General features: G+C 40.4%; 1 protein-coding gene across 1 annotated transcript in view; it reads right to left on the bottom strand.

Annotated features, from left to right (window-relative positions):
* The window catches only part of khdrbs2 (KH domain containing, RNA binding, signal transduction associated 2), a gene marked incomplete at both ends in the record, with an annotated part of 49,847 nt that extends 26,197 nt beyond the window's left edge, over window positions 1-23,650 (bottom strand). The window contains 3 exons of the mRNA XM_079280913.1: window positions 786-902; window positions 13,518-13,645; window positions 23,560-23,650. Of these exons, the coding sequence (XP_079137039.1) occupies window positions 786-902; window positions 13,518-13,645; window positions 23,560-23,650 (336 nt within the window). The remainder of the gene's footprint in view (window positions 1-785; window positions 903-13,517; window positions 13,646-23,559) is intronic.
* Between the last annotated feature and the right edge of the window lie 3,118 nt (window positions 23,651-26,768).

Raw genomic sequence — 26,768 nt, forward strand, 5'->3', positions numbered from 1 at the left:
CATAGGTCCAATTTGATTGGTCTTTTAGCTCTGTTTTTGGTCTCTAACAACTCCTAAAGGAGGAATCAGTCAAGTTGCTGCTAATCAATGGACTGAAACTCGCTGTAAAGCTCGGTACAGCCAAGGGGAGCTGCAGATCTGTGTGTGAATTTCGCAGAAGAACTCTTTCACGTTGTCATTTGATACATTTTTATTCCAAAAATATTGTTATAGCCGCTTGAAAGTAGTTGTTACAACCTCTGCATTATGTTACCCTCAACAGTCTCTTGACTTCTTGAAATGCAGCTCCTGTTTCACCAAAGAGGTGGTAACACTGCAAGTCTTTTGTCATGTCTAGATGTCTGAATCTGAGGCTACAGTAATAACAGCAATGTAACTCTATAGCAGCACACTGAGACCTGTTAAGAGCGTGAACATCAGACCCAGCAGACTGTCTGTGGACATGCTCGGATAACTTTGGCTCCAGGGGAACCGCAAGCCAGCAGGATGAATGACTTTGGCAAAGAAATTCATTACTTTGAATTCATAATTGACTCTTACAGAATATGCTATTAAACAACGCACAGAAAAACATTACTGTTTTCTCCAACATATGTTTGTCAACTGAAAGCTATTCATTCTACTCAGGGTGTTATCTATCTCACTTACAGCTCAGATGTTGTTGGATAGAATATTCTTCTGCACTTTGCTGGAATTTCAAGCACTTCCCTTCTGTAAATATTTCCCTTTGATACATATCTTGGAACAGCCCAACGACTATATTTCAGCACAAATCAATATCTTACCTTGCCTTTATCCCTCATGGACCCTTTGCCGAGGATGGACATCTTTACTCCGGTCTCCTCTTGCAATCGTTTCATGGAATTTCCCCGTGGTCCCAGCAGCTTCCCGACAAAATTAAACTGTGACACAGGAGAGAAAAGGTTTGGAGAAAAGGTTAACCATTAGTGATGTTGGCCGGGCTTTGTATGCAATATGTAAAAGTTCCAATAATCTGCGTGTCCGTAAATGTTACCAAGGTCTGACTCAAAGAACTGGACTCAGTCGGTTCAGTCCTAGTTTACTTAACTTTTTACTTCTAAATGATAATTCAGTGCGCGAAAGTTACGAAATCTCAGAAACTCAGATAAGACTTCTACTTTTAGGTCTGACAGACGGCAAAAACGTCTTTAGCATTGAAGTGGAAGCCTTCCCATAAACTTCAGATTCCCCAATGGATTCTCTCAACATTAGATATCACATCTCTGGAACTCTATAGCTCGAACCAACAATGTGAAGGGAAATACAATTGACACCCTTGAGAAAGTTTAATGAAGTTAGATAACCCAGACTGTGAAATAGCGTCTGTGACTGTATACAAATGTTCATACCATCACCAATATATGGTCTACATTGTCTCCGCGTTGCAGTCTTTCCACATCTATAATAGAGTATTAAGTTTTAAAAATGTATATTCTTTACTTGTGCGTATATATACGTAGATATATTTTTTACATCATGTCAAATACATGACTGTATCCGTATACTTATGTCAAAAAGATTCAAGTCCATTGTTACAGATGATTTGCTGTATATTGAAAAATCTAAATTTGATGACCAATAAAAAAAAAAAAACAGAAGTCATCTATTATCAATACAATATCAGGTTCCATTCACCATTCATCATGTGAGAAAAAAGCTAAAATGTAGCCTGTGATGAATCAATAGAATTGTAGCACATTAAAAGTGATTGGGACTCTCATCTGCGGTCCAGCTTTATGTATCCATTCATTTGCCTGAACTGTGCCCTCACTAGTCATGTTTCTTATTGCCGTTTAAGGTCATCCATGTCCTGCTGAGAAAAAAAGAAAAGGGAACATGGGCTCAAACCAATAATGTTCTTGAGACTCTTCCAGAGGTCAGTGCTGAGATAAAGTCAGAAATAATGAGTTTCTTCCCAATGGGAAATTAATACCATCCAGATGACAAACTATCAGATTCAAGCCTCGGGGCTCTGACGATCATTTCCCGCTCACTGTGCACCAGCTAGTGTTCATATTGAGAGAAGAAGCTGTTGAAGGCACGACGCTGCTGAGATTACTGGTGATTAATCCGAGAGGTGAAACTCACAACTGTAGTCAGATGGCTCGTTTCTGAAGAAAACATGAGCAGAAGATCAATAAGAAAACAAGAGAAATGTTTACTTGAAACAAGCCCACAAAAGCTACTTGTACTATCTCAAACATTATTTTTTTAATTGTATTAAGTGGTTCAACCTTCAAATGTTTGCTGCTGGATGAGATGAAAAGAGACCACCTCCAGAGCTGAACAGGTGGTCAGCCGCCCACCACAACACGCTCTGGCCAACCCTAAAATGATATTAACCTTTTCACCAAGCAGCTTCTCCCACTGTGGCTGAGCGGATAATACCTTCAGTGCCAGCTGTGTGGCTGCTGCAACTCAACTCCGACAACTGCACACTCAGCGTATTTCATGAACATCATTAACATCACGAGTGAACGCCACATCTCAGGATAGAGTGGCGACAGGGGACGCAGAGCTGAGACATCTTTAAAAAAAAAAAAAAAAGAAGCATCCCTACTGCCCTTGCCTGTCCTCTGATCTGAATGATGAAGGCACCTTCGTGGATGCCTTTCTTCACAGGCGCTGCTTTGACAGGACTATCCTATAGCTGGCAGGGAGCTTGAGAGCAGATGGTCGTTTGCGGCTAAGTTGAGATAGCGCTCGCTGGGCGGTAGAAGAAGAGTGGCCTGTTTTCATTAAGCTAATGAATGTCTGGAGCCACTCTGCCGCTCCATGGCGAGCAATTTGGGCTTTAGAAAAGGGGCACGGTTCGGTGTTAAATGAGGTTTGAAATGATGCAATGTGCCCCCTGCAGTCTCAACATTGATAAATATGCAGATGGAAGGGTGTTGTGGATACAACAATTACGCACAAAGAGATGCTGAACAAATACAACGGGTGCACATATCTACTTATTTGTACTTCACAAAGTGCAATTTCTACAAGAAGGACAGACTTTTAATTTATTTTGTGCAGGATACATTTGAATGTCTCCATATTCATTCTGAGTTGTCGTTTTTTATGAAGTTCTGTGTTGCAAAGTCTACAAGGCTTAAAACAGGAGATACAATTGAGTCACGTCTCACTAAAGTGAATCTGCAAACCTACTAACGCAGCTGAGCAGAGCACTTTCCCCAACATCCCCATTAACTAAGGATCTGGTCCTTAGTTACTTTTGAACAACATGATTTAATAACAAATCTCCTCACAACTGAGAGCTCAACGCACTGCAACTTCAGAAAACATGTGCAATTAGACAACACACAAGCAAATTGAAAAAAACATCCACCAAATACTGTATATGCGACATGACGAAACACAAAGCAAAGGCGGAAAACGCAACAATATATAAAAAATGCAAACTTCACAGAGAAAGGCCCCAGACTGCCAGCAGGTTGAAACCCAGAGCCTATTTCTTGTCAAGCAACTACAATGTTATATGAGTACTATGCAAAATCGCTGGAGCAGTGCTGACTCCAGCCATAAATGCATGACAGATTTTAAATTACGCTTTAGATATTTATTACTTCGATTGTTTGAGATATTTCTTCAGGGCGTAATTCTCCACTCTAGCTCATTATTTTGCCGTTAGGTTTGGAAAATATGGGCTAAAAGTCTGCTGTCTTGGGAACAGCTGATTTGATTACATTGATTGATTACAGCAAGCTGACAAGTGGTATTCGTGTCATATATCTGACCATTCTTTTGTTTATTTCCCCCCACAAAGTTGTCTCTCAAATATACAACACTGGCACTATCTTTTTCCTGCTCCAAGCAATCTGCCTTTAGAAATCCACTGTCAGTCCACCTCGAATACGAATTCTCCTATTTTCAGTTGGTTATGCTGGTGTGTGGTTTCATGAATGAGACCAGTTCAGTGATCGACTTCTGCACTATATTTTTACATTTAAAATGACAACAGCACAAATATGTTGGCACGAAAGAAAGAAGTCTGGGAATAGAAGAAAGGGTTATTGTATCGTTCATTGTGGTTGTTCTCTGTATTCACTGGTGTTATCTGTGTCTTTTTGAAGCACACTGACTTTTTGAAACTTCTTTGCACCTGTAATGCACAACATCCCTGAGCGTGAAGTTGTTAATATTAAAAAAGGCTTTAGTGAGTGAAGTCTGACCACATATGGCACATATGGCTCATCTTATACATAATGTAAAACAATATACTGTCTAGTCGATGATTTATTTATTTGATGAAAGAAACAGTGCTTCTGCTGCAGGCTGTATAGCATTTTATCTTTATTTCATACCCCGTCACTACAATGCCCTACAAGACCCGAGATCTCTGTGAACACGCAGTAACATCCCAGCTGGATATCTGAGCAGAAGAAGAGAATATTTTTTCCCATTCACACATAATGATACTTGTAAATATTTTATACTCTCATGACCCTGATTATATAATGCTGCTAAATTTAAAGTGCCGTAGTAAAAGTGAAAGCATAAAAGCAAAGGACTCACTCACATAACAAAACAAATCGAAGCAAGTTCTGGATGATTTTAAGTACCCAACTAGTCCGTTTCCATGCTTTAGTATAAATTCAGTTCCATGGAAAGCACGTAAGTATTGAAACTTCAACTTCAGCACATAAACTTTGTGAAGGTAGGCCTACTATAGCACTGCAGAACTAATAACACAAAAACCTTTTTCGGCTTTTAAGTTGGAAAATGTGCACGGTGGCCGCCTTTTAATGCAGTTCACTGGGGCCAGGCAAGATTTGCAGATGTCCTGAGGCACTTACCGCTAGGTTAGCGAGCTATGCTATTGGGAAAGTCCAGGTCCTGCCTGATAGGAGGATTAAAGCCCCAGGTAGAGGTTTATGCTTTAATGACAGCTATGGATGACTGGGCTGTCAGAGGAGTGTGTCCTATCAACTCCACAGACATTAAAGGAAGCAGATGGGAGGAGATTTGCTGTTCACCTGGATCAGTGTATCACACATTAAGGTATGACTTTGCTTTACAGCTGTTGTCTTAGTTGAGGGTGTTGTCTCTGGTCAAGATAGTAATAAAACAACCTCAGCATTCTTAAATATTGGAGTGTGTGGTGCTTTATGTGTCATATATTGCAAATATTCCACCCCTTCCTGTATCCACTATGTAGTGTGCTAGTGAACACGCAAAAACATGCATTATGTTGGTCGATATGAAGTGTAGACCACTTCATGTAAATGTCGTAAATCGGATGCTGTTTGTCACATAATGCTGATTTCCTTTCGCCAGTAGGTGGCGCTTTGATTATGAGTGAGAATGGAGGAATGGCGTAAAATGTCCACCACGCTACGGATACGCCATTCCATCAAACGTAAAGCTTTTGATAACTTTTAATCAGAAAGGTCTTTAGATTGTAAAGACCAAATTTGAAGTTGATCTCATAAATTCCCGAGAGGGAGTTAGTTAAAGTATTGGGCCTATTAATGGGCAAAAATGAAGGGAAAATTCGTACAAAAATCAAAATGGCAGACTTCCTGTCAGCTATTGTGTAGAAGTACTTTGCAAAAATGTGTTTTTTGAAAAATAGTAAATGGCGCAAAATCAAAGTAGGTGGAGCTTAATGGTCTGAATTGGCTTTTTTGTCGAGCAGACAGAACTGGACATGTGTGTCGACGAATTTCAAGTCAATCGGACATAAGGGGTGAGGGGCGTGGCCTGTCAAGCAGCTAGGCAGCGCTAGCAAGTTATTTCGTCATACCCGAGCATGGGACCCATAAAATATCAAATTTGAAAAGCGTGCACAATTTGGTGAGTTTTTGAGCATGAAGCCCTCAAAAATACAATTACATGCGAAAACGAATAATAATTCTAGCGATTTCAGGAGGCCCTTCGAGAACCGACAGTTGGTCGGTGCTTGGGCCCAACAAACAGAAGCACAATGTTCCAATAAAAATGTAAGAATTCCCGTATGTAAACCCTGAACTATCTCCCAGATGGCATTCACACACAGAGAACACAGTGAACACAGCAAATACCGTGATCCTCGTGTATTTTAACAGATGACAAACAACTTGAGCCAAGATCAATAAAGACGAGCAGCCAACAACGCCGAAGTGATGCAACGCTACAAAAGGTGTTTAAGACCATGAAACTGTTCCAGACAAGCTGTGTTTTGCAGCAGGTACATAGCTTTACTGTTGGAGAGAAAAAAAAAATTTTTGCAAGTGTTTCACCAGCTACGGCCTTTAAATGACTAACAACAAACAAGTCTTTTTCACAACTTTTCCACTTTTTCAACGGATGGAGAGGCACAGCTGTACAAATCTTGCTCACAATGCAACAAAAGAGAGGTATACAGTCAACACCTGTTCCTGCATCTCAACTTCAATCTTTATTTTATAAAGTATACATTACAGTTTACACTAATTTTCATGTTATACTGTCTGGCTGTTAATATACAGGACATTAATGTATTTTTCCGTTTTGCTGTAACAAGAAGTGCTACCAGGCATATGTTGTCAGACGTCAATCAAACAGCGACTTTAAAAAACTACTAACTCACATTTGGAAACTTAAGCACAATCAGTTGTTGTTTTGGCAACTTTGGGGCAGCATGTTTGTGTCCATCTTAAAAATCAGAAGTTGTGGGCCATAAAGCATGACGCAATTGGGCCCAAAAATACTTTTTTTCCAGACATTGGAAAAGAGACGTCTGTAACTCAGGTAGCTAAATCAACTTCCCAGTAACACTTGAATAGCCCTAATTGAAATCATGTCCTAAAAATTGTGAAATGCACCAATACCCAATTCCAGTGCTGCCGTTCATGACGTGAATGAACCAGAGAAGGAGCGGCTGGGAGGCGGAGTTTAAAGGAAACGCTTGTGCGCTTGCTGTATTGTCTCTGTGAATGCGGAATTGCTGTAATATGTGTGTAATTTTATACTTGGAAGTCTGACTGTTTTTGCTCCATGCGCCACTGACTAACTTTCATACGAATGAATCGGGCACCGCCTGTATCCAGTTCCCTTGATACATCCTTTACATACATCCAATCTATGCTGCACGCTGACATTTAACTAGATATTGTCACATTTCCAGAATGAATGGACAATGTACTGAAAACCCTGCGAGTAATTAGTGTTTGATAGAGCTGGGTCATTGTATCGCTGGTGCGATCTCGAACATGGGGAGGCATTTATCTTTATTATATCTCGTGAGCAGCATTGTGGCAGACAAAGTCATCACGCGAACACTGACTCAGTGGATTCCCAGAGTGGAATTGTGACGCTATGGTACAAGTGCCGAATTTTAATTCACACTCTGTACTCAGCTGTTATCTAAGGAAAACACCTTTGCACATGATATGACTTTCTTTGGGACACTGACATCTCTCAGACAAAAAAATGAATTGCTCCTTGGGTAGAGCGCAGCTGCTGCACTATTTAAAGGTCACAATAACACAAGACCGATAAGCTCAAAATTGGGGTATCCACAAGGACAATATACAACAATTGAATGTGTTGTAGGCCATGTAAGGCAAGGCAAGGCAAGGCAAGTTTATTTGTATCGCACATTTCAACAACAAGGTAATTCAAAGTGCTTCACATGAAACCATTAAAAGCATAAAGGCAAAAGTAAAGGAGATTTAAAACATACATTGAAACAATAATCGATGTCGCCCTGAGACATTACGCTGCACGCAATCAACCATACACTGCCGCAATTCTGCAATTACTCACACACAAACCACGTCTGGAAAAGATCTCTGCCGATCTGAGTTTTATCGTGTACGCCTTGCACGAACTCGGTCCCGGAGGAAATGGCGACATATTGTGCACTTTCTAAATTTGAATCGATGTCTCCCTGAGACATTACGCTGCACGCAATCAACCACACACTGCCGCAATTCTGCAATTACTCGCACACAAACCATCTTGCCAAATAGATAGTTAATGCACAGTATTACCCCGCAGAGGTAATATTTTAAAAACAAGCAGCAGAATTATGTCCATTTTGTCTCTAACTAAATCAAAGTGATTTAAATTAAAAGGGCAGAAATCATTACACATTCTCATTAACACACACACACACACACACACACACACACACACACACAAATGCAGAGTAGTCCCAGCACTGGACTCAGACAAGCAGACAGTATCAGCCATTGAAAATCCATTTCATGCCCCAAGGTTATGGGATGCTAATCAAGCTGTCTCATTAAACAGCAGAGGATAAATTCTAGTTAAGCGATAATGAAAATGACCATGCAGCTTAATCATATTTTTGCTGAGTAAATAGTGATATCACCGTACAGGTTCGAGGCGTCCATAAGCGCGCTGAGTGTATCATTTGTTTACATGTCAAAACGGGACAAGTACAAATGTACCCCCTCTTCTCCCGTTAACCAAGATCGCCTGTTTTCAAGGTTTCATCCGTTTTTTCAGAAGAGATTAAAGAAAGCGATGGGAAGGTCACTGGAGCAATGCGCCAAGGCCAACTTTCTTAATCTTGACAGGCTGTAAAAAGACAACAAAGCTAATGTCGATTTTCCAGAGAGTGGTGCACAAAACACACAAGTTGTCCCTTGTGAATGATGCGCAGTACTAGTGCCGGTCTGTAACAAGATGCATCATCCCTCCAGGTTTTATCCAGCTGCTGCAGCTTTGCCAGGTCTGATATTTCATATGGTTTTAGTATCTAATCAACCAAATTAAAACAAAACATACTGTAAAAACGCCGTACTAAGCTAAACTCGTTAACTTTTGATGCAAAACTGTCGTAAAATACGGTTTTACTGGCAGGTTGGCTATAGGCATTAATCCTATTTTGAGTAAAATGTTCCTTTGTCAGCTCTCCAGCAAATAGCTAACAATGAAAGTCGAATGCATTATTCAGTGTGACATGTACAATATATTTACCGATGCATTGTAGTTGACATCATCAATAAAATTTCACCTAGGGGGCGACCGTGGCTCACTGGGTTAAGAGGGTCGTCTGGGAACCGGAAGGTCAACGGTTCGATCCCCGACTGGGACGTGTCACGTGTCGACGTGTACCTGAGCAATACACTGAACCCCCGGCTCCCCGGGCGCTGATCAATGGCAGCCCACTGCTCCCTATATACAGGGATGGGTCAAATGCAGAGATACATTTCGTGTATGTGTAAAAATATATATGACAATAAAAATGGTTTCTTCTTTCTTCTTCTAAAGCGTGGAACTACGTAATATGACAGAATAGACATTTTGACTTGTCATTACAGGAGCAGCACGTTAACTAATAACATTAACGAGACCTTACATTGAGGTGTGTCTGTAAGCCAACGTGCACAAAAACTAGCCAGTGAAATGCATCCGTAATCAATGTTATTAACAACACCTGTGCTTTTCCTGCTATGACATGTGTTCATTGAGAGGTCGGTGGACCATGAAGAGGGATTTCGTCAGGACTGGTTGTTTCCCTGTTAGACGACATTAATCTTCTATATGTCACTTCGTCAAATCCGAAACCAGGCGGAAGAATTCTCCCAAGTAATAATTGAATTACTTTGCATTTAATTACGGTGCAGCAAGATGGCAGATGTAAGCATGAATGAGCACTGTTAGACTGCTGAAATGTGAAGAACAGATTTATGACATTTCATACTTCGTCACCAGTGACGGAAAGTAAGACCGGACATTATTGAAATCGCTGTGACGCAAAGTGAGGTTCCAATGTGAAGTCAAATAAAACTGATTCGTTTGTGACTCTCAGTCGGGCCTGATATTGTCAGGGTAAAAAGTCAAATCTTTTTTTAAATATGTTTTTCATGTTGTTTTTCTCCGTTCTAGCCCGTTCTACATGTAGAAGTATTAAAGAAAAGTGATAAGTAGTCTGTGTTGTCTGATCTGTCGTGCTGTTGTTACACACCTTCTTGCAGGTGTAATGAATATGTTAACATGCAATCTTACACAGTATTATCACAAATTCAGGATAACTATATCCTCATATTTTTGTTTCTGATTGTGTCAAGTATTGTCAAAAATGTGTTCTGATTCAGAACACATTTTTGACAAAAGAAAGATGAGAAGAATGGAGCCTCACAATGTTCAGAACTTCTTGTTGTGAGGCTCCATTCTTCTCATCTTTCTTTTTTCTCATCCTCTATCAAAGTGTTGCTTCATGTCATTAGTAAATTATTAATTATCATGAAGTGAAAGTGCAGCGTTACCAAGATGTTTAAGATAGTGGCACTGCAGTGTCTTGTGGGGTGCTGACTGTGCAATTAGGTCACAGAGGTTGTTGTTGGACAACTGCTCCGTCCCTCTGGACTGCACTGCTTACTTTGCACAGCCGACCCTCCTATGTTCATTACACAGAACCAGGATATTGAGCCTGTGTATTTTGCCTGTGAAATGTTCTGGTTATGACCATAAGTACAGACTCCAAGCCACACTGTTTTTAATAACCAGGAGCCGACGCCAACTAGTCGACAAAAATAACGCTGGCATTGTGCGTTACAAAAATAAACATGAATATGTTTATTAATATGTTTCATATCAGCCTTGTATCCCATTTGCGAAAACGCACAATTTACATTTACAGAAGTGCACAGGGAAGTTAGCTAATAGAAGTTGAGATAGACGGAAGGGGAGGAGTTTCGAACGGATATGAGGGCGGGAGATAGAAAGTGTTTTTCTGCCTCTTTTAGCATGTGGTTGCCGTGGACGGCTGTGTCCTGGGACCAGAGGTAGTTTTTTCCAAAGTGGGTTAATATTGTAATATTTCTTAGGAGTAATTTACTCCATTGTGTAACTGTAATCGTACTTGCATCAGTGGGATTAAATTCCTTTTAATTGTAAACCAGTTTTGGTAGATTTCTTATTGCAGCGTGTCCACTGAACAGCAGCCGGACACGTGCTCTGGCCTCCTCGCTGTGGAACAGACTCAAACTTCCACAGTAACAAGTGTGAAGTCAACGTTTACTTTTGTTTTCACACAAACAGCGTCTTCCTGGGTGAAAGTCCTGTTTGTTTGACCCACCAACCCACAGTTCCGCTACCTTAGTAGTCACCTCTCCTGAAGGGCGACCATCGACAGCAAGATACATCATCAGCTGTGCCAGTGGGGCTGTTGCAAAGCTCCGTAGAAGAGTTTTTGAAAACTCTGACCTGCCGTCAACGACCAGGCTGCTGATCTACAAGACAGTTTTCTTGCCCACACTTTAGAAGGTGCAGAGACCTGAACCACCTACGGTAGGCGTATAAGTGTCCTGGACTGTCACCACCGGAGATGCCTGTGAAAAATCAGCTGGTATCAGCTGGAAGGAGAAGCACATGAACATCAGTGTTCTTAAGGAGGCAATCATCGACAGCATCGCCACCAGCATTAATTCAACACCATGATGAGATGGAACAGCCAGGTAATATGAATGCCTCCTTAAACAGGTCCTCTACTCTGAACTAAATGCTGGCCAACGAGCATCTTGAGGTCAGAAAAAGCATTCGAAGGACAACATCAGGATCAACCTCAAAAGATTCCACAAATAGAGCTCTACCTGGGAAGCTTGGAACAGTTTGGAGAAAAAAATTTCATGACGGAGCCACACTCCATGAATAACGATCTCCAACAGGCTGCCAATCAGTCAAGCAGCAGCAAAGAAAGGAGTGTGCCCAGCACAAAGACTCTCCCACATTCCACTTCCAGCACATCAATGCCCATACTGCAGCACAGTTTGTGTTTCCAGAGTTGGCCTCTTCTGCAGTTTGAAGACCCACAATAAGGAGCGTCATACTCGACTTCGAGTGAGCGCCGTTGATGATGATGATGACATGCTTCACATCTGTCCTAACCCAAGTGTGAACCATGCTTTACAAACATTGCGAGAAGTCTCTGGAAGATTGTAAGTTCAGGAAAAATTTGAAAATACTTGATGATGAAAAATGGTTTGTGCAGAAAATGCAGATTAAGAGGCAGAAAGACGAGGGCAGACAGATATCCCTGAGTCATTGTGGCCCTTCTTTTCCCAAGAAACTGTCTCAATTGGCATTTTTTTATAGATTAGAAATCTATGTAATTGAGTGAGGAGTTCCTGAACACTGCTTAATTACTTTCTCAACAATGATCCTGAGGAGGAAACGGCAAATTGATTTCTATGGAGTGTCCTGAGGGGCTCACTGGGTTTAAGCACCCCGCCTGTGCTCTTGAGGCGCAGTTAAATGTTGCTCTGCCCTTCTGACATTCTCGTTTCTCTAGTCGAGACCTGCTCTAATAAGGCAGACAAATCAGCTACTTTTAAAACACAAGGCTGAAAATAAGTAGCTGCGAGATCATGAATCAAGACGTTGGGGCAAGATATAACACACACAGAGGAACTTGACTTGAGAGGAGAAAGACTAAAAATGGAAACTGTCAGGGTTTTGTTGAGGACCTCATCCTCAGAACTCCTTTACTCTGCAATCAAACCTGCAGCGACAACAAGAGGAGAAGTGACCAGAAGGGATCCATTTCAAACAAATGCTTGGAGACAAAAAGGTGTCAGACAGTGTGGAAGCAGAGAGATGAGCAGCGGTCAACCATAAAAGTTTACGAATTTAGGAGAAGAGAGTTGATGATGATGATGATGATAGCAATATTGTTGCAAACTGACAGCACAGACCCTGCAGGTTTTATATGATGGCAGGCGCTGGCAAGGTCACACCAAAGCTTTAGCTTCAGATTTAGTGGACTTTTGAAATGATCAAAAATAAAAGTCAGTTTGCAACATTGTATAGTGGCTGGACACAGATATATATATATATATATATATATATATATATATATATATATATATATATATATATATGCAGTATATACCTTAGTAGCAGAGCAGGACAAAAATCAACATACTATATCGAAGTACGTTCTGTTACAAGCTGTGTTGCTACGCGGATGCTATTATTCTTGGCTGCCCGTTGCGTTGCCTGAATGTATGAATGCAAACTCAGGGGAGAAGGTTTCCTTGATTACAGCGGCAGTGAAGCCTTTTGGTTCTCCACATGCAGCTGCGTGTTGTCGCTAAGCGGCCCGATGGAGCAGCCTCATTAGGCTACATTTCAAACTTTGTCACTACTGAGTCAGAATAAAGCGTATCGTGTCACACAGTGATTTATGGACAGTGTTTCTCACTGTACCATCAAGTGCTTTAGTGCTACATCAGTGACAACATCAGAATATGCGGCACTCTCTGGTGAGTTTCTATTAGCCTGTTTGAGGCTTAGGGGGATTTTCAGTGGCAAAAGCTTTTGTGGAAAGAGGTGAAGCCACAGTGCGCAGACTACACCACCGATTGACAACTCAAATGAACGATTAATTAATGTAACGCGCACACACAAAAGTTCAGTGTTTTTCAAATTAAGCCCTTGCATCTTGCCTCACACTTTGACTGTTCTGGTCAGTTTCTTTCCACAGACGATAAAGAACAGGACCATAAATAGATGCAGTGTGGTTTTTATGGCCAAGATGTCGATGTTGTGTCTCTTACCTTTGGGTACTGTTGGATTGGAATGAGAACTCTTTCAGACAGCTTGATATTTTTATTGCTGATTATATCTAGGTATTTGTTCGTGTCACCATCTTTTCTCAATTCATCTCCTTCATTCTTTTCAATCTCTGCAGAAAAACAAAATAGAAAAAACAAACGGATAAGATGATTAGTTCATGTAACTGAAAGGGCCTCAGTCAACATCAACTGCTGCATGACAAACAAAACAGGCTGGGGACAGTTTGGGAGACATTTGGGAGACATTTAACATTTCAATGAATATTTTTTGCTGATTATTTTGTCCCTGTAAATATGCCCACATTGCAAACTCTAATGATATGAGATTATCCCGCTGACTCCCGATACGTCCTCTTATATCCCCCCCGTAATCTCATTATCCAGTGATTCCCATAAAAACACAACAGAGGCAAACAAGCAGCTCGGTGTGCCTCACTTCGCCGCAAACTGAGCTCTTGATGGATGTTAGCAGTCTCTGATCCCCACACAGCACGAGTCTTGCGCAGATGGCGGATTAAACATTTACAAAAACTCTATGTTATCGGTAAAAGTCTATTGGGGTGGTTGAGATTGGATCTGTGAAGTCTCGTATCAAGATCATATTTGCAAATCATTGGTCCCAATCAAACTGCACTGTTCCTTCTATTGATTTTCAAAATCTTGTGCAAATTGGCCCAATCGTGCTCTTGTGTGTCGCTAGCCTTCATGCATTAAGATGAGAGATGAGAGTTGAATGTTAATCTACGGTTCAGCTTTAACAGGAAAACACTGAACAGTGTTATTTCTTGATTGATTCATTTCACAGCACTTGAGCTGAACCACTCGCAATACATTAAGTGCTCCAGAAATGAAGCTATCTGTTGTCCACCACGCAGGAATCCTCCTCTGTTGCTAATTAATACCGGGTGGAGAATTATCAGGCTGCAACACAAGATGTTCCCGAGCAACGAGTCACTGACCGCTCCTGAGCTGCTATATTGGAACTCAAGAGTTAATTTAGTCTGGAGCACTTCCCCCTTATCTGAGCTGCCAGCAGCCAGCGGACAAAGCTTTGAGGTTAAAAACAGCCCTCCACGTTTGGACGTTTCATTACGGAGCAGACGTTTCAACAAATAAATTGCTGAAGTCTTGTATCTGTGAGCAACGTATTACATTTGAGTTGATGCATTTCTCTCTTTTTCTAGGAAGGAGGTTGATAAAGGACAGAAATACACTTCAAAAGTGACCGAATCTACCTTAAAATCCATGTTACACATCTAGAATTTGTTCATGTGGAAATGATATTGCCTTTGTGGGAAAAGTGTTCCCAGCTTAATGATCCAGCTCAGCACCCCCCCCCCCCCCCCCGCCCCCACACAGTGGTTTCATTGTTACTCGATACATTAAAGTTAATTTGTTTGATTTTGCCATTGTCTGTGAAATCACCACGCCTAAACTCCAGCAGCTTAAAACGCGATGATTTCTTGCAGCGTGACACAATCGCTCTGATTGTGCCTGATTGTCAGAGGAAGATCATTTCAATTGGAAGATGCTGTCTTCACTATGTAGCAGTTTCTCTGTCAGACGACTGAAACTAAAGCCACACAACTTCCTAAAACATTGAGCGAATAAGAAGGGGAGAGTAAGAATGAATATTTAAAAATGTTATCAAGTAGAAGTAATCGCCAGATGGTAGAGCCTTAATAACTAACTGGTATTTACTGAGCTTTGCACTACTTTTCAGGCGAGTTTTCTGGAGCCACTTAAATGAGACTCTATAATATTGTCAAATCACTCAGGCTTCTGTCAAAGATATACTAATATATGTCCATGTGAGGCTGTAATGGACTGTAAAGGACTGTATCAGGGGAACTCTGTGAACTCACACCACCATCGCCTGCCTCTGCGTATAGACTGTATCTAAAATATCTCGCCTGAAACACAGATAAACAGACTGAAAGACCCCTAAAACCTTTCATTCCCATCCATGCGGCAGACTCATATCTGCTTATGTCACAATACAGGTGTCCCAGGATAGCAGGAGCTTACAAAATGTGCTTTTTAAAAATGGCATTTATGTAGTCTTGCCTGAGGAGACAAATCAAACTCAACCTGTGTGCAAACACATGTGTATCTTGAACTACCTCTGCTGTTTATACAGTCACCAGGGTCCTGTATGGTGACAAGCTAAAACTGCAGTATACATAAGGAGGAGAATGTGTATTTAGCCATGCTAGTGTTAAGGCATTCATCAACATTCATGGTCCCCAGTGGATGAATTGTACCTTTCCTCGAGCGCCATAATATGTTGGTTTGTGAGTAAATACCTCCACAACTATTGACTGTCTTATTAACATCAGCTGTACTTTGTGTTCAGTGCTAATTAGCAGATAATCGTGGGCGTGTTAGCACGATGACATTAGTGTTTAGCTCAAAGCATGACTGTGTTTCAATACAGCATCATAGAGTCGCTAGCGAGGGCTGTAGACAAGACTGTCCACTCAGGAAGGACAAGAAAAAGCATGTTTTGTTCTTAAATTGCGAGGACTTGTTGCTTGTAATAGTTTTGGTAATTTGAGTACATCATCATGTGTGTTTGTTAGTCATGCCATCAAATGAAGCTGATTTGGATTTTAACCGGTTGTAGTGCTGGTGGTTAAGGAGTTCCAGTTCTGGGTTTCATCAAGCATTGATATCCTCAATGATTCGTTCTGGTCTTCAGCGTGTTGGAGAGAATTTGTTTTTGGCTCTGTTTCCATTGTGACTTTCAAACAGGCATAATGTTTGACATCATTTGAATAAAGTAATGATGTTTTTCCAGCCCGTGAAGATGATTATACTCTGGAAGAGTGCATAATGGGAAACACCTTTTATTTTGGTCTGCAGCCTGCTATTGAACTCAGATGAAGATTTGTGTGTGAGAGAATGAGAGACAGGCGAAAGGGAGAGAAAAAGAGGAAAATTTGCTTACAATGTACGTATACATCTGGGGAAACGTTCACACCAGTATCATCAGTGTCACATATAAGGCAGGGAGCGACGGAAGCCTAAAGATCAGAGGAGGGAGAATGCGCTTTGAAGGTCAGTGGTTTCATTCCTCACACAAGATGAAAGAAATCTCTTTGGGTGAAGTGACTCTCGGCGACTATTCTGGTACTCTTGATCCCCTCTGTTGCGCTGCCCAAACTGCTTCAGTGGAGTTGCTCAGCAGCCAAGAATGAAAAAAAAAAACCTGTGGTTTAACTGGGCAGCTACCAGACAAATGTGTGCAACTGTACGTGTTTTTCATAAAAATACAAAAATGTGCTCAGTCAGCCTGCTACGGCTTAAGATTGACTTAATCTGCGTTGGTCTGCAGCAACACAGAGCATCAGCACTGACTGTTGAACCGTTTGAAGTTCAGTTATCCCGGACAATTGGAAAATGTTCATTTATGTACGCAAAAATGTATTCAGAATTATAGTAAATTAGTCTCTTAGAAATTGAAACATCAGATTTTGTATAATTTTCTTTATTTTTTACTGTAGGCCCCTTCTTTCAGCAGCTAGTTGCTCTCAATACACATTTAGACACTAAACAGGACGTTCTTGCTGAGCAACAGAAAATACACCATTGAGATTTTGCCATGAATACACTTTGTGACGGACTGCGTTGCACTGAACCTTCCCAGACGAAAATTCACTCGAAGCTTTAATATAGTTTGCTAGAATATAAAACATAAATGTCCTACAATGTTTGAGCCACTGCCAGCACACAATGCAGTTCAATGAAATCAGAAGACGGAGGAATGAGAGCTGCACACCATTTGTTGGAGATAATATGTTTACTGCTCAGCTGAAAAATCACACACGAAAATACAGTCGCACGGTGATTAAACAAGTCGCTGTAATGAATCCAATCAAAATGAATTCTTCCAACATAGGTGAGATTAATCCTCACGTTGCACTGAAATGCCACGGAGGGATTTGATGAGATACAACAGAGCATGCAGATGAACCTCATCACACTCAGGATGTCCCGATAGCTGACATGTACTCAATGTAGACAAATAATGCACACAGTAAGCATCATTTCCATTTTCACCCGGCTCACCTTTTATTTTGCAAAGCTGGCGGAAAGACTGGAAACCTTGAATAACCTGCAAACTGATGGAGGAGCTTTAAAGAAACACTGCTGATATCAAACAGCTAGAAAAACACATTTTAACTCCGCACTTCTATCTGATTTAGTTGCGGTGTGTTTATGTACGTGGCTTGGTACGTTACAGCTGAACTCCACTTGTTTTGTTTTTGGCTTTCAATAAAGTGAACCCCTAAAAATGTTAAAACAGTTCATTACTGTACGTTTAGAGAGTCACTATATTGTTGGTTGATATTACAATAATCATCCAAGATTGATTAACACAGTGCCACCAGTCAATAAAGAATTGAATAGTTTATATGCTTTATTGTACTGTAGGCAGTTCCACCAACTGCAATAAGAGGTCAACCAAAGGCTTTGTCGAGTGCTGCCATTAGCCTCGAGACAGCTAAATTATTCACTGATTTATTTTACCTGCTGAATGGTATAATGGTATAATGAATATCTATTATGACTCCACAATGCGAGCAAAAATGAATCAATCTGATTACTCTCCAATACCTAATTGTTTGTTCACATCAAACACAGAAAGAGGTAGTAATACAGCCCGCTTAGCAGAGTGGACCTGGTGTGGCGAATGGACCAGATGTGCAATTAGCTTTGTCGTTTTCCACTTTGGACTCATGAATGTAACCACATGCGGTTGGTAATACGCCCAACTGTTTGGCCACGTGCTGTTTATGTGTTTTTAACTGAGCTGCACTGAGGCAAATTGCATTCAGCCGTTGACACAGTGATAAAGTATAAAATCTTCAATCTAATTAAAACACCATCTCCAAATTCTTTGCTGAATGTGCGATGGCCGGTGAAGTGAAAAAGTAATAACAAGCAAATTATACACATTTTAATCGCCATCTATTTACAACTACTTCCAAGCCAGACGAGATGGAAAACTTTGGTAGACAACATGGTCATGATCCTATATAACAATGAACTAAATACTTTAATATGTACATATAATATCTGTTTCTCTTTATTATGTACATGTGTATTATAGGATATTTGTATCTTTTATATATATATATAGATACAATGCAATGTTATAACATTTTATGTGTGACCTAAATATAAAATAAACCTGTCATTTGTTTTCTTGACTTCTGGTCCACTTTTAAGCCTATGGGCATGATGCAGTACCACAACTACTTCTACTTTCTGTTATTTGACAAACTGGCTGATGTGTTCCTTCAACATATCATCTTACTGTTTAATTAATTTGGAAAGCAGGGGGGAGGTATGGCTTTGATAATTAGAGAAATGGACATCAGGTGGAGGACAAAGGCAATATATTTTGCATGGCTGAACACTTGGTGCTGTTGAATTTTCAATCAAAAATATTCAGAAAGAAAGGCAGCACGGAGCCTCTTGATTACTGGTCGCTGCATTCTCTTCAGTCCTATTGATGTTAGTTGCCAATTTTCAGCAAAGCCCCAATGATGAGATGTATCTGCAAATATTTCCTCTAGATTATTTGAAAAGTGTTTTGTATGTTGTTGGATTTATTTTGGTTGTTTGTTATGTAATGCTATTCGTTTGTGTTGTTCAATTAAATTCCCATATTTTTCATATATTTAATTAGCAACACATATTATTTTCTTGCAGTTGTAGATTGTAAAATATGTACAGCCACGATTGACCGATTTATTCTTTGATTGATTCATTGATTCATTTGTTCCTTCATGATCAGTACGCGTCTCTTTTTTTCAGTCCTAATTGTGTTTATCTGGCATCCTGCTCCCTGTAGCACTTTATTTCCTTGTCTGATGGGACAATCTGTGTAAATGTAATTACTGGTATGTTGGACGAAACAGCACATTAGCCTCCATCAGCATGTAGTGGTTTAATCACTTCAAGTCTGTCATTTACAAGTGAATTGAAAGGGATTCATCAACCACATTCAAATGTAACCACAGTATCTGACAATACAGTAATTTACCTTCCTTCCTAATTACCATATGCCACTGTTTCACCTGCACTTTCCTCTGTTTTATCTGGTTTTTACATTCAAAAATCCCACTTCTATTTCTTTATTTGACCTGTCCAGTATGTGACCATTGAAGAGGCACAGCAACACAATCTGATATCTTATAAATTGTCTGAGTGCTGCTGTTTTGGCTTGTCCTCTCATTTCAGTTGCTTGGAATGCTCACAACCTTGGAGTCTAATCTTATTCGACCTATACGCTCATTGTAAGTCACTTTTGATAAGACCGTCTGCTAAATGCTGAGAATGTAATGCAATGTATCACTTTCCTGAAATGTAATTTGTGTGTCCTTTTGATAGGTCACACCACATGGGTTGTTTTATCTGTCGCCGTATGAGCTGGGTCACTGCTGGATACTGAGCCGGGCCATAATGGAAACACGGAGTGTGTGAGCAACAATTGATGAATAGGAGCGGGGTAGATTAAATGCAATCCATTCTTAGAGGGAGAATTGCACTCTGTGGTGAAACATCGTCCAAATCAATCGTAAGAATGTAAGACGTTTTAATAGAACCTTCCTGACTAAGCATCAATGTGTTGACGAACGCCTCCTGTTATATGTATTTGTACATTGATTGTATGATGCACCATGCAGAAAGCAGCAACTCTTAAAGCCTCATATACTCCGAGTATAGAGTAAGATTCTTACCTCCTTAATAGTCACTCATTGAAGCGTACCATCTCAATATCTAATTATCGCTCTTCATTATTGGCTGACTGAAACTGAGGCTAAAACAGTTGCAGCACTGGTTCATGCATTGTCTGATTATCTACTTTAAATTAAAGTTAAAGGGTCATTACCCAACATGTGGTGTGAGCTTGTTTTCGATAGAGCTGTGACTGAGCATTTTCATCAGCCTTGAGTATGTGGCACAGAATTGACATGTACAATGCATGCAAGCAGAAACTGACCAGTACTGTAATTAACTGATGGTTGTTCCCCCCCCCCCCCCTTTCTAAGAATATTCCAGCTCAGCTCAGTACTTGAGGGAAAACTTATGCCTCCAAAATGGCTAAACGTGATGAGTACAAACTCATGTGTTTGGTGAATTGAAGAGAGTTGTGAGCTCAGACAATGTCGGGTTTCAAGACAAAGGCAGTTCAAGCTCTAAATGTTTACCTTAATGGACATTAAACGAGCAAAATTATGAAGTTGCGCTTGTGAAAACACCGTCAACTTGAATCTCATGCAGATTTGTTTGTATTATCACTGCACTTAGCAGCACATGTGAGGGCATTTAAGATATTACATACCCTGCCAAAATGTTTAGTGATAATATAAAAATAGTGATTGCAAAAGAAATGTTGAGAAATTCCCCCTAAAATTGGAAACATAGCACACATCTGGTTATTTGTTCTCAACAAGCTATTATCTCACATCTGCTTCCATGTCTGCTTTGCTTTTCACCTTATTAGTTTGATTGCAGGGCTACATGGCATGTAGGAAAACCACTGGGATCCATTAAAGGCTTCCTTTTATTGACTCTCTCTTCAACCCACTTTTAAAATAACTGCACTGTTATTTAGTCAAAGGTAAATTGAGGTGCAACACATGAAGGAATTTACTTTATTGACAATCTGAGCAATCATTAGGCTAATGCTTCATTGAAATAAGTTGTCATTGTGTCCAAAAAGGAGCCGTTTTTGGGAGAAAATGGGAAGACTGGTTAACAGCTAATACAGTTTCATACATTTTGGATTCAAATAATCTTTTTTTTTTTATATAATTACTCCAACTATCAAAGGAAAAGAGAAGCTGTGAAGGAGAATGATCCTCACCCACCCCCTGAAAGAGCTTTGTCCCAAACAGCTTTAAATCTGCTCAAGGAAAGACAAATGATTTTTAGAGGCAACACCATCTAAACACATACCGGTATTCACTTCTTGAATATGGAGCTGTTAACTGAGACCATGGCAATTCCATGCCATGCTGTTTATCGTCCATGATGTGAAAAATGCAGGATTTAATGCTCTGCTACTCACCGATAAAATATCTGTGAATGTATAAATCCATAAACGGCAGTTTATCTTGCTGTCCACTGATATGAGTCTGCATTATCCACGAGCATAGACTGACACAAATGATAACTGTGGGAAAGTGGTTGAAATCACAAACAGGGTATTTCACATGCTGCCCGCAGATGATTAAGTTGAACATTTTCCTAGTTGACAATACGAGATGGTCTGAACTGACAGTTTATTATAACGATTGTCCACTATTGTGTGTGATGCACGCTGTTTCTATTGCAATACATTGCCATGTATGACAGTATTGTACTGTATTGTGGAAGACCTTGCTCATTATGGGGGAACTGCACTGTTATTAATTCACAAATGAATGCTTTAACTGAATGAAATAAACATGAAAACATGCTAGTTGCTGTTCAATGTGGATATGACAAACAATTTTAAAAAAAAGTTTGTATCCTCGCTATGTGAGTCAGCCTCCTGTAAATTTGGCCAAGTGAACTGTGTGACGGATGATCCCATCTGCATCGCAGTTTGCGGCAAGAGCGCGACTGTCAGGTGTCTCATCAACACATTTCAGCAGGAACGCTCAAGGGGCAGAAAACACCAGAGCACAAACACCCTGTCCAATCGGAGCATATTAATCTAACACATATTTTGACATGACCTCTTTTAATCAACATGTCAGAAACTGTTAGTATATATAGAATAGATAGATGACAAGAAATGGGTGTTTCACAGCTGAGAATTTGTTGATGATTTACAGCCAACGTGTGAAAGCGTTCTCTGGTAAATGTGGTCATTTGTTATCTATGTTTACAAGCGACAGTACCAAGTGCTTTCCTGTGCGTTTTCTAGTGGCCTGTACGCCCACGTGAGCGAGGCCCCTTTGGATTTATGACACTATAGAATAAAAAGTTTATCCACTCATCCGTTCACCAAAAAAAAAGCACATCACTCAAACCTTCAGAGCACACAGTCGGGACTTGCGCTGGAGAAATGCAAAAGTTACATCTGTGAGACCGAATGAGCTGAGCTGAGTTCTTGCGTTTGCTTTTCGAAAGTGACACATTCTCAGCATGATGACACCAAGGCTACCTGATGTATGCAGAACTGGGCTTTATGCTGCAGGTTGAAGCTGCCTTGTTCGATATACTGTAACATTAAATCTAAAGACTGTAGAACATCGGTCACAATGGCATTAAGTCTTCTCTGTGACCTTGATGACAGTTACTATAAGTGGTGATATAAAAGAGAATGTGAATGCCACGCTAAATTGCATTTACCTAAATTGTGTATTAAAAGTAGAGTTCTAAGAAATATGATATTTGGTCAGTGGGCTTAATTTTGAATCCAGAAAACTCAAGGCGCATGTCAAGTTTGCTGAACACAAGTCCTTTCTGACAACTTGTTTTGGTCCGATAAAGATGTTACAATTCTAATCTTATATGCCGAGTAATTATGGCAATAATACACTGTACATATCCTTAGGTTAACAGCACTATTCAAATCCAGTAAATCGTAGGGAATTAGTCCTTTCACCATTTTGATCCTGGAGAACTGCTCTGTGAACAGTTTAAGTTCATTTTCTGAATGTAGTGTGCAGAGGTTGAACTTGGAGGGCAGTGAGGTGACCACGCTTTGACTTCACACACACTTTACTTTCTCTGCTCACTGCATTTCTTCCCCTCGATGGTAGAACACCTCAGAAAAGTTCTGCACTGGAGCCAAAGAGCAGCTGCCTCCATCAAACACACAGCACAGTGAATTCACTGCCATCAAGCATTATTAAGAGTCAAGGGCAATGTGTTGAAATTAGCTCACATTAGGACACTACACTTCCCTGAAATGCAATGCAATGGTGTTTTCAGTTGCAGGTAACCGGGTGAATGGCTTTGTTAAATAATTGTGCAAAGCTCAGAGTAGATCGGACTTGAAAAATACCTGACTTACCTTCTGCAAGTAGACGCACCGCATGCACAAGGGAGGGGTCCAAGCTGTTTTTCTCGGCCACCAGTTCAGGTAAGTACTTATCTGGATGCATTATTACCACCGCGGACCTCTTCGCCGGCCGTGCAAGTGAGGCGACAGTGCTGAGCGTCGGAACGCAACTAGAAACCTTCCTGCTCCTGCAGCTTCAGTCGAGAAATCTCTGAGCGCCACAAGCAAAAAAACCCTCAAAAAAAAGAACACTAGTCGTCCCACGTCTCCGAGATGCGTGACTGGAGGTTGAGATGTAATTCAGAGGTGTGAGCGACTGGAGGTTGACTTGTGATTCAGAGGTGTGAGCCCATCTCCGCCGCCGCTGCCTGCTGCCTCTCCTCGGCACCCCGCCAGACTCTCACACTCACTGGGTCTGCGGCTCGCGCTGCTCCCCGCCCCTCAGCATCATTATTGGCCATACTCCGGGACAGGAGCTGCTGGCAAACAAAGGCGATCCCCGCTGAGTGCATACCAATTGGGCGATGTGCTCATAGGGAGTGGATACAATTATTTTTTTTAAAGTTAAGATTGCACTTGGTTGGGGCTGACATTGGTCCATGCAAAAATCTCACTCCAAAATGTGAGATTCGATTGTTTTATTGAAAGTTGTATGCATGTTGTGTTTCAAATAATCCCTTTTTTCATTATATTATGCTACATTTGAGAATATGCACCACCACTACAAATGTTGTGGCTGCAATCAGTTAGAACAGAATAGGCTTATATGTATTCTACACCACAATAGGTCACTGTAAATGTAGTAGTGCTAGTTTCATTGTCTGTAGCTCCTTATAGTCATTGTAGCTTGAATTATGGCTGATATGATAACTTTCATTATTGCTGAAGCAGTAATGCCATACTAGCAAGAACATTTCTTATCCAATTAGTTTGATTCAGCCGAAGCAAAATGTACGGTGGCCTATGAGTTCCCAAAGGTCACTAGAATAGCTTGTACCAAAGAAACATGTATGTGTGCAAGCAGGGTAACCCGAGGAACTACAACTCAATCTTAGTTTCTGTGTCGCTGTCCATGGTGCTAAACACTGCCTGAATGACTGAGATTACTTTGGATGGTTTTGCACATGTGGAAAATGATAATTTCATTGCTGATACTCTAAATGAAAACGTGATAAGTTATTCATGTTTGCAGTAGTGCTCCATAATAGTCATTGTGTACCTTCTTTCCAAATGGTTTAATCCTACTATTCTTGTGTCTTAGAGGCTTTTAGAGAAGAACATTTTGCACCCACACAGGTTAAAAAGACCTGATCTTCTCCCACATGTCACAATCCAAAAATAAATTTGCTCTGCAAAATCATGTGCAGCTAGTTCTTCTTTGAATGGCGTTGTATGGCTCATGGGAAGAGAGCAACATCAATGCTCATTGCAAGCTTCCTTTTTGCTGTGTGGATTCATTTTGGTAAGTGGATAACACGTTTGAGATGATCCCTCCCCTGATTTCTCACTCTGGTGCTTGATGAATTTGTAATCCCATGCCAGTGTAATTTTGTTCAAATCTCAATAAAAGCATGGTCAAGTATTTAAAATGTTGTCGATATGCTTTAGGTGTCCAGTAAAGCATATACAGTGCAATGCCTATCGGTGTAATAAGATGCTCAGTAGACTACTGTGTGTTAGCTGGGTTTCAATCCCAGCATAACAGAATAATCTAAATGCCAACCTCATGTCCTATTAGGACTCAAGGAGTCAGGAAGAACGTTTTCAGCTTGCGAAGTGAATTCTATGACACGAGGAGTTTCAATGTCAAGTGAATGCTTCATTAGGTCTTTATGAAGCAACGTCAGTGGCGTCAGCAGTGTAAGCATGCATCTCGTATGAACCGCCTCTCTTGTCTTGTAGCTCTAATATTGACTTGAATCCTAAAGTCGTCTTCAGCACACGGGCTGCTTTACGCACTCTTTATTCAATATGAGTGGAATAGGCTGGTTAATGACCAATTGTAGCTCCACTTTACCTTTTAGAGTTGACTGGCTGCACTGATCAGAATCATAAAGACTGTGGGGAGACGACAGACACTGGTGTTAGGTGAATCAGAGTCAATTTTAATGTTCTTGTCAATGTGCAATAATGAGACACTGCATTTGCCAGTAAAATCTAACAATGTTCTACCACATTGGTAGAGACTGAACATATTCATAAAAAATATATAATTTCAGCGGTGGATGTGTACAGACCTTTGTTCTACATAGCTATAGCTACAGTGGTTGCATGTTGTCATTAATCCTTACTTAAAGTTACTTGAACTATTTATTTAATTTCACCTTGAATCTTGGATCTAAACAAAGGGTCTGATGTTACTCTAGTTTGTTGGTTTGCGATACTAATACAATGTCATGTGCATGGCTTTGGTTTTATTAACCAACTACCCTTTTTTTCTCTATACTTCTAGATATTTAGATATTCTATCATATTTGGTATTACAGCTCTTGCTAATTGCTTTTTCTGCACATTTCTGAAATGACAAGCAGGCATAGAAGGAGCCAATATAGAGCATAACTTGCATGTCCTCTTTTTATGATTAACAATTAATGTCTGTCTGAAATAAGACACAGTTTTAATTATTCTGGTTAATAGCCTTAAATAAGTGACTGGGCCCATGTCGGCCAGTACTGTCTATGCACTTCATGCTTGCTGAACCTTAACTGATTTCATTTTATCAAATGAAACGACGAGCATGACAATCCTGCCGCTGTTATTACTGGCTACGAAAAGCAATGATGACTGTGACTGTAAATGAGGTTTAATCTTGTAATCCTATGGTATGGTTGTGCATTTAGACTAAAGCAGGCAGTCTGAAATAATAAAAGAAAACAGACAAACACACTCAATGTGGTCCTTCACCGCAACATTAAAGGAATGAGAAGAAGTATTGATTGGGAAAATAGCTGGTACAGTGATATTTATCACTGCAGAGAGAAGAGGACTTTGATCAGACTGCCGCATGTCACTTTGGACAAAGAGGACTGTGACTGACACTCTTTTTTTTTTACTTAGACTCTCTCTTTATCAATACTGAAATTATTTATTATTTCAACTTGGATTTGATGGATTTTTACTGCACTCTAGTGGTCAAAGGGAAACATTGCATATTTTACTGTACGTAATGCAGATCAGCCTTTCAAGGTTTTAAGTTGTTTTTCATTATTTAAATCAGTTGC

This window comes from Melanostigma gelatinosum (genome assembly GCF_949748355.1).
Source record: "Melanostigma gelatinosum genome assembly, chromosome: 12".
NCBI lineage: Eukaryota > Metazoa > Chordata > Actinopteri > Perciformes > Zoarcidae > Melanostigma > Melanostigma gelatinosum.